The sequence below is a fragment of the Meleagris gallopavo genome, chromosome 1, assembly GCF_000146605.3.
Source record: "Meleagris gallopavo isolate NT-WF06-2002-E0010 breed Aviagen turkey brand Nicholas breeding stock chromosome 1, Turkey_5.1, whole genome shotgun sequence".
NCBI lineage: Eukaryota > Metazoa > Chordata > Aves > Galliformes > Phasianidae > Meleagris > Meleagris gallopavo.
In genome coordinates, this window is record NC_015011.2 from 100,124,046 (window position 1) to 100,133,782 (window position 9,737).

The following is a 9,737-nucleotide window of genomic DNA, read 5'->3' on the forward strand; positions in this document are numbered from 1 at the left end:
GCAACGTTAATTATTCAGTGAGATATCGAATGGGAAATCTTTTGAACAGTAAAGACAAAAGATAATCTAATTCCAGTTCTGACAGAATATCAAAATTAGAAAGGAAGAATCTTTTATAACCCTTTATGGGCTTCTGGGAGGTTTTTTTGGCAGATTTTTTTGTTTGTTTTTAAGACATTTGTCTCAACTTCCTAATGCAGTAGGCAAAGAAGTCAGTGGAATTTCATCAGGAATCTCCAGCAAGAAACACACAATGTCAGGAGTTATACATTCTTTCTTCATGTAAGACTAAACAAGGAGTCCTGAAATTATATTACATCGAAGAGGATAGCCAAACGGTACAAATCAGAGAGGACAACATCTGAACCCATAAAATTGTTCTTGAGGTAAGGACAAAGGTAATTTGCAAGGTAAGTTGTCACAAATGAAACTTTTTTTTTTTTTAAAAAAGGTAAAATTAATGCCTAACAGTAGCAGAAAACTGAAATTCAAGTAGACTGAAATGTGAAATACTGGCTCTCTAAATCATCTATCCATGATTCAGCTCTACAGAACTCAAATGAATTAAACCAAAACATTTTTACACGTAGCACAAATAAGCCAAGCAAAGAAAAAAAACCAAAATCCACACTATTTTATTATGTACATTTAGAGGTTAAATTACATTGATAGAGTTTTTCCTTCTTCAGTTTCATCTTTCGCCTCATGACTTTCTGCTGCTGCTTTCGCACTTTTTTCCTCAGTGACCTGCAGAAACATAACAACTTTGTTATTGTTTTTTAAACATGATCTAAGTTTGGATCCTGGAAATCCTCCCCTCACACTGTCAGTCTAAAGAGAAAGGACAGCATTCACAAACAAATGCTGTCTCCAAAATAAAACAATCTGAAAAAGAAGCATCTTCAAACTAATTTCATTAAAAAAATTCATGGGTTAGGCTTTGAGCACCTCCTTGGCTAACAAATTTAAGTAGGTATGCAGTATTTTTTCTTTTCTTTGCTATGAAAGTAAATAAAATAATTGTTTTGAAGACTCAAAAACTTCTGCTATTTAATTCTTATGATGATTTCCTAGGTTTAACCATGCTTTGAAAGTCAATCTCTGGTTGTATGCAAACTTAGATTTTGTTGATCCATTTATCCTAAAAACTTGCCTTTTTGCATTTATTCAGTCAGTGTAAAACTTTTCTTGGATAAGCCAGTTTCCACTTTTAAACTTTCTTATATTTGAAAAATACTGATGTAGTCTCAAGTGATAATTAAAAGTATCTTAGAGAGACTGTTAAAAAAAACATCTGAGATTCTCAATAGCAGACAGTTTCAGTCATGAAAATCCAATATATTTTGCTCCAGTTTTCTGGAAAAGTAAAAAAAAAAAAAAAAAAAATCCTGATCAAATAATGTTTTTTGTTTGTTTTTGTATTTTCTGAATGGTACAATGCATTTTAATAGCCAAACTTCAAAAACAATACCAGCACATTCTCTACTACAAAGCAGTTAGATTTCATGTGCATTCAATTTTTCTTCACCCATTAACATTTCCATTAATAAAGATATATTCCTGACAATATTACTCATCTCTAATCATTCAAATATCACAGCGTATTATCATACTTGGAAAGATGAATTTCACCACTGAGACTTACCAGCCTCTTTGATCTTTCCAGCAGTTTGTGCCACACAGTGTGATGAGCCTGTATTAAATGTTATTAAATGTTACCAGAGGTTGAAAAATAATCTTACTATAGATTAGATTCTGACAAGTACATAGAAATTATGGCATAAAAACATCTCAGTCCCTAACTCACACATTACAGCTTATTACTTTAGTGTCCAATTTGCCCGTATTCCTCTGATTAAAGAGGACTTCAAAATATCATCTGTCTCCCACAAACTTTCCCAGTGGAGACAATAGCACACGTTCTGGATCATAGGCCAATATAACAGAAGTCAAAAGGAGGGGGAAGAAGGACTCCTGTCTCTAGCTATATTTTTGCAGAGCCCTTCTTTAAAACACATTAATGCTAGGATTTGCTGTTTCAGATTTTACTTTCTTGTAAATGAGAGACTTAGATGAAGTACCCTTCATCATGAATGCAAATTCAAAGTTCTGCTCTTTCCTCAATCTGAATAAACATTGGGAGCTCACAACAATAAACAATTCGCTAAGGCAAGGCTAATGAAATAGCCATGCAGCAATTGCACCAATGAAACCACACTTTGAATACTGAGAGATAACATTAAGAGTATGCTTTTGCTAACTTTTCCAATTCTGATTCCACATTCACAACAGTTCCAAGGAATTAACCTCAAACACCCACTGTCATCATCATCCTGAGCCATCCCTTTCTGCCACTCAAACTCCTCTTGCCTCTGAATTATCACCAGTATAAAATAAAGATCAGAAAATACACCAAATGCCCTAACTTTAAAAATAGAAGCAAAAAAATGCAGAAAATGAAGAAAAAAAATGCAGAAAAAAATGTAGTTACCTTCAAATGGATTGGGAGGGACACGCCCTGGAACCTCCATATCAATTCAGATTGACTAGTCTGAAGATTGTGAGCTGCTGTTATCTCATACTGGAAACAGAAACTTGTCCTTGGAATGTGAGGTCCTTCACTAACATCCACAAAGTCACCAAACCTAATGGAAACCAAAGGGGAAAGAAAACCTGTTGCGACTAAAATATAATCAAAGAGAATTACAATTCTACTTGGTTTTGATTAGCAAAATCCTATCTACAGAACACATCAAAGAGGATGAAAGAAAACCCGCACAAATCCCAAACCAAATCTAAGCACATTCCCTGTTCAGCATTTCTAGGTTTCCTGCAGCAAAAGTACAGGTCACGCAGTTTCCTAAAATGACTTTAGAGAATTTATCCCTGAAGTCCAAAAGATATCAAATTTTTGAAGCCATGCTGCCTCTAACAGCGAGTTAAATTTGTCATTCAAACCAGAGAGTGGAAGGAAGGATATCATAAAAAAACCTTGATAGAGTACAAACAGCAATTAAGAGTGATTTTTAAATTAAAATCTGTAAGTCACTTATTTTTCTTACTTGCAGATATTACTTTCAATATAATTAAATCTTTCAGTGAAATATTACAGAAAGAGAATTCAGTTTTACTCACCTATGTAGTACCACAATTCCTTCCTTGTTCTGAGAAGCTTTCTGGTCTATTATCTCCATTTTATACCTGAACAAGAAAAAAAAAAAATTCTTACCTTTAACACTGAGTTCAGAAAAGATTTGTTCAAGGACCATTTTTCTTTTATCATGGTTGTATTTATGAGAGCTTTAAACAAGGTTTAAACCCTTACTTTCACATGCCAATGTGTACTGGCATGTTTCATAAAGCATATATATGTCTTAAGAGATCCATGCTCTCTCAAAAATTTTATTCAGAAAGATAAAATGAATCTACTACTTTATGTGAAAGGTTTTCAAGATACATAAGACCATGTCAACCATGACAGACCAGCAGACACTATCAGGTCACATAAACAGATCACATGCAACATGTGGTCCTCAACCACTGCTCATCTGCAAGACAGCAAAGTGGTCTCTTCTCATACTAGGAACATATACAATGTCTAATGCCATTAACAGAAGTCAACTCCTACCAGCTCTAAACGCTTAAAAGCCAACCTAGTAAAGAGATACTTGTCTATATGTCACATTAGTATAATTAAGCTAAAAATACTATTTATTTTTGCAAAAACTTTAGCTTTGAGCAAAATTTCAATTCACAAAATGACAAATTATTTATCATTTTCCCCGCTTTTCTCCAACTACCAAAAAGATGTGGACCAGGTAATTTTTTCCAAAACAGTAAGTGGTCTGTCAGCTAAAAGAAATCCTTTAAACAGGCTTTCTTTTGTAGCACAGCCCAGAGTATTTTGCCCATTTTCCCCCTGTAGAGCTCAAAAACCGCATTTCATCAAATATTCATTTGAAGATAGTGAGATATGAAAAATCTACATTTCTTTAAACATGAAAGCCTTTTGAGCAAAGGCTTAAAGCAACAAGCAAACAAAAAGTCTAATCTCCAGAATTCCAATTCAAAGGCATGAAATCTTAAAGCTCAATATTAAACTTAGAAGACCACAGTCTTCCCATGTCTCACAAAACTATGTCCAGCAAACGTGTTGCCCTCTGGAGAGAATACTAACAATGAAATGAGCTAATGGGACAAAGGCAATGGAAACATGTTGACACACTTTCACAATGGTGAAAGATGTACCGTCTTACTTCACCTGCCACACCTTATTCTAGGGATTTAAGTGAATTAAGGCAAACTCATACACTTACTTGTTATTCTGAAACATTTCACGCGCTACTTTTGCTTCAACATGCAGTGTTTCAAATGGCAGGTCTTTATCAATTAGCTTACTGGCATCCCTTGTAAGAGAACGGAAATTGTCCTGAAAAGTAATTGATACATATAAATCTGTCACCACTGTTCCACAGCTGTACTGATTAGAGCAGAAGAAACACTAAGTATTAGACAAAATAACAAACTAGATACTAAGTATTAGACTATTGCTGTAAGATTGTAATCCTTAGTCATTATCAGCAACTTAACGCTAAAGAACAAACCAATAGGCATTGTTCCATCAGAAAAAACATATATATTTGTTGGGAGTTAAACTTCTCAGGTTTTCCTCACGCGATGTATTCATATACAGTCTTGACACCGTTCAAGATTTATTTGTGTACTCTGTTTCCCAGAGTCACAATTCCAATTATAAACAATCTCCACTCCAGCGGAATCAAAAGAAAAAATACTGTGTAAGTTAGAATTTAATCACCAAAGCTTTGCATATACAAATTTGTTGATAAATGAGAAATTGCTTTTAGGAGAAATAGCATTTATTACATCATTCACAAAGTCTTTCGGACTGTTATTTTAACTGTAAGGCCATAACAAAGAAAAATTCCGCACTGTACTAACACTTCTTTGTTAGCCACACACATATCTGCTGGTATTTTGGCAAGAGACAGAAGAGCAAAGTGAAACACTTGTGACAACACCGGCTACCAAAGTTTGTAGATGATTAGGTTTACTGAAGGGCATGAAATACAAGCTATTAAGAAGTGTTTATGCTGAATGCGCTCACAGCTCTTTTACAACAATAAACTGACTGTGCTGTACACCACTAGGTGAGAATACACGAATTACAGACACTTTTACTGTCAGAGGGTTCTGCTCACACAAATGCTGTAAGCCTACCGTGGCACCTATGCTACCAGCAAGGTTAGTTATGTTAGTTAGGAGTGGAGCTGTATAGTAACAAAGATGGCACTGTGGTCCCAACAACCACGCCAACTGCTTTTGAAGTTGTATTTCAGATTAAAGCTGAAACTTAAAAGTATCTGGAGGACTGCTCTGCACTTAAACACATCCAAAAGAAACCCAGTTTGTGTGCTGAGAGCTCTATTCCGGAAGAGGCAGTATATGATACATGCAGAGATGTAGCTTCTGAGGCATATTCCCAATGTAAAATAAAGCACCCTATGAAAAGCAGGGGAAAAAAAAAATAAAAAAACTCTATCTACACCACTGCCCTCTTCCCTCACCAAAGAACCACTGGACAAGGATGGAAGCTACAAAACATTTTGGGCAAATTATTGCACTTACTTTTGTTGGTTTCCAGTCATTCAGTCTATTGTCCAAAATTATATCGTAACAGAAAGCTCCAGAGATCACTGCAATTTCAAAGAGAAAATATTCATGTTTGTAATGAAATATGCATTTCATTGCCATACTATACTCTTACAAATACATCAAAATGAGTAAGAAAAACAGAAGAAAGTTTGTTATCATAAAATACAGGTTTTCAGCTGTGAACACACACTCTGATTAAATCTGTGCCATCATTTTCACATCACCGCATGTGAAATACTCATTTCAAATGTCTAAGTTTCATGTCGACATAATACACATTAAAGAACAAAAAAAAAGTATATCTCCAAGAATGAAAGAAAAAAAAATACACTTTGAAAGTATTTCACAGCATTTTTTTCTGCATCATAAACTAAATTTGCTCTATTCAATTATAAAGGAGAATTCACTGCCTAGAGAAATCAGACAATTTTAGAGCTGAACTAAAATGACTAAAAGAAGGTTGCGTATGCTTATCGAGCTATTGACATCTTAAAAATTAAGCTTATGAACCCAGTAAGTTCACATTATTTCTATACTTACACTGTAATGATGTATGTTAGCATATGCAAGATTATGCCAAGTATTTTCTCTACATCTAGCCATCAAGACAAACGCTGAAATTGTTAAAAAGGGAATCAATTGCAGGAAGACTCCAAACAACAATTATATGTCAAATATATAACTGTGTAGTAAGCTTTGTTACTAAAATTATAGAGTATCCTGAGTTGGAAGGATCCCACAAGGATCATCGTAATTAATCCTCCTTGTGCATTTTCTCACTTTTGTGAATGTTAGGCTACAGGTGAACAAGTTGTTACTAACCCCATTCCTGTTCGAACACCAATAATCTTCCAACTTGAATTATTAAAAATTGCCATGTATACATCGAGTGCTCACATTACTCACATGGCTTCACAATTAAAAGGTCATATCCTTAAGTTACTAACTTTATGTAATCTGAAGCATTACAACACTTATCCAGGAATTACCCAGATCAATCTTCTGTACTTGAATGAAGAAATTATTTTCGGCCTGATAAAGATAAGTTAAAGAAATCTTGGTATGTTACATTTTGCTTCTGATAATTATTTTTCCAGTGGAGCATCCAGGAGCACAGATTCCCTCATCTACTCCTCCCTCTCTCTGCCAATATTATGCTGAATAAGACTCCTGACATCTTCAAAGCATAGACCAAAACCACTACTTCAGAAAAGTAATTTGGGTAGATGGCAAAGGAACTCAGGTTTAATCCTTAGTGTATCAACTGATACAGAAAAACAGTTTAGGAGGAGATAAGCTCCTCTCTTTTTTCCAGTCCACCTAGTTCACACTTCAGAGCAGCTATATAACTTAAATGTTATGTAGAGTCAATACAGTTTAAAGCCCAACTACTTAACATAATCAAATACAAATTCTGGATTACCTCAACAACAAAAAAGTAATAATAAGAAACTAGTCATTCTATGGGATCTCCTATGAGATTTATGTAAATTGGTTTCTTTTTAACACCAAATTTTGCAAAGTGTATGGTTACATCCTACCAAATACAAGGCTATAACAACTCCATATAACACACACAAATGCTAAGTACAATCATTGGAAAAGGAGCCTCTGATTTTCTTTTGTAACATTATTAGAACTCATTTAAGCAGAAAAAGACAAGACAATCAACTACAAAACATTTATACTACCTGGCACTTCTGGAGCTTTAACCAGATTCACAGAGTACTCATCTTTGAATGCCCGCTTTAACACACTTGCCATGATCATGGCACAAGAACGCCAATAGGCCTGTAAGAATTTCAGAACACAATTTATTAACATCACCTATTTACACCAAAGGACACCAACATTTCACTGAATTAGGCACAAACCTCCATGTCAACCCAAACATTACTTTCATTAGAATTTAAACTTCTGTTTGGTGATGATTAGAACATCCATCAAGAGAATCAAAATTAAAAATCGGGGATCCAATTAATGTTTATAAACACCTAAAGGAAGGTGAGAGGCAAATGGATGAAGTCAGGCTTTCCTCAGTGATGTGTAGTGATAGGACAAGGAATAATAGCCTTAAGTCTTGAACACAGGAAGTTCTGTACAACATGTGCAGTAACTTCTTCACAGTAAGGGTGAGAGAGCACTGGAGTAAGGCTGTGGAGTCTCCTTGTATGGAGATATTCAAGACCCATCTGAACACCTACCTATGCAATCTACTGTTGGGAACATGGTTTAGCAGGGGGGTTGGACCCGATGAGGTCCTTTCCAACCTCTGCAATTGTGTGAAAAGGCAAGCTGTTTCTCTGGAGATATTTAAATCTCAAATTATATAATCATACAATATAGGTTGAAAGGGATGCCTTCATATCACCTTGCCACACTGTGCTCTAAATAACAATAACCATGACGTGCCAGCCATTAAAAATATCTATAAACTTTCATGACAACAAAGTTCAAGGAACTAAAACAGGGGTACAGAATAAAATGGTTGTGATCAAGATCACCTGCAATCAGTTAAGATGCAGACTTACCTTGTTTACTTCCTCTGGATCTTCATCTTTGAAGGTGAGGAACTGAATTTCACAAGACTTGGTCAAGGGTCTATACATATCCCAGACTTCACCATCCACAAGAGCTAGAACAGATTTCTTACAATGCCATTCGCTTAAATCTAAAGAAAGTGAGAAACAAGTCACACAGTTATTAACATAACTCCTCAGAGCCAGCAGTTCAGACCTCTGCATTTCTAACAACATACTGCAAGGTTAACTACTCTAAAGTGACTTGGAAGGATGAGCTATTAACAGAACCTACAAAAAATCAACTCCATTTCTACTGATATATTTCACATCAGTAAAATATATTTCACATGATGAATCATAGAACCACTTGAACTGGAAAGGGCCTTTAAAGGTCACCTAGTCATATATACATAAACTCATAGAATTCTTAGAATTGGAAGGAACCTTTAAATGTCATCTACTCCAACTCCCCTACATGTTGTCATCTAGCTTAATGTAAACACTGACTTCACATTAAAAATATATTGTAAGCTTAAATACAAATATTCTGAATACACATCCCTTACCAAGGTCATTAAAACACCACTAACATAAATGTTTCAAGTTCGGATGGCAAATACTTCCATTGGTAACTAATTTTCCCTATCACTGACATCAGAAAAGAGTTCAAGTCTTATGAGGAGCAGATGAGGGAACTGGGATTGTTGAGTCTGGAAAAGAAGAGGCTCAGAGGAGACCTTACTGCTTTCTACAACCATCTGAGAGGAAGTTTAGGTTGGATATTAGGAAAAATTTCCTCTCACAAAGTGGTGAGGCAGTGGCACAGGCTGCCCACAGAAATGGTGCAGTCACCATCCCTGGAGGTGTTTAGGAATTGTTTGGACATGGCACTGATGGACATGGTCAGCGGGCACGGTGAGGACAGGCTGATGGTTGGACTGGGTGATCTTAGAGGTCTTTTCCAACCTTATGATTCCATAATCCATGCAGTTTACAAGACCGCTAAAGAGTCCGCTCACTTACGCATGGCACAATTGTACGGTGTAGATAAAGCTTTGTTCATTACAAACACGCTGCCAGGGTGAGATTTTCCAGTGTATTTCACTTCAATTTTCTCAATTCGTGGATAAAGAGATAACTGCCTCTCCTTCTCTTTGGTAAAGAGTTCATTACGCATCCGAATAACTTCATCTGATGTCAGTCGAGAAGCAGAGAGTGTAGAGTTGAACCCTGGTAAAAGACACGACCTAAAATTAACGAAGAGATTTCAAAACCTCTTTATACGTCGGTTTCTGCAGAAAGGGGGACAGGACATAGCACTGCTAGTCTTCCCTCAGACACACCAACAGTGCAGACAGCACCTGCCTCCGTGCCCAGCACCCGCTCCCCGCTAACATCCCAACAACAACAAACGCCCCCAGGGCCGCCTAGGACGGCCCAGCCCGCAGGTCACCACTCCGCTCGACAGACCCAGCCGCTGAAAGCAAAGACCGAAGGAAGTGCCGCCCCGCGACTCCCCAGCCCCAGCCCCCGTCCCGCCGC

At 36.4% G+C, this 9,737-nt stretch overlaps 1 protein-coding gene across 1 annotated transcript in view; it reads right to left on the bottom strand.

Annotated features, from left to right (window-relative positions):
* Positions 1–613: 613 nt before the first annotated feature.
* Positions 614–9,737, bottom strand: part of MRPL39 (mitochondrial ribosomal protein L39) — a 9,378-nt gene continuing 254 nt past the window's right edge. The window contains exons 2-10 of the mRNA XM_031556655.1: positions 9,219–9,425; positions 8,205–8,344; positions 7,365–7,464; positions 5,647–5,714; positions 4,317–4,429; positions 3,136–3,201; positions 2,492–2,645; positions 1,646–1,693; positions 614–747 (exon numbers count right to left, since the gene is read on the bottom strand). Of these exons, the coding sequence (XP_031412515.1) occupies positions 661–747; positions 1,646–1,693; positions 2,492–2,645; positions 3,136–3,201; positions 4,317–4,429; positions 5,647–5,714; positions 7,365–7,464; positions 8,205–8,344; positions 9,219–9,372 (930 nt within the window). The 5' untranslated portion in view covers positions 9,373–9,425 and the 3' untranslated portion in view covers positions 614–660. The remainder of the gene's footprint in view (positions 748–1,645; positions 1,694–2,491; positions 2,646–3,135; positions 3,202–4,316; positions 4,430–5,646; positions 5,715–7,364; positions 7,465–8,204; positions 8,345–9,218; positions 9,426–9,737) is intronic.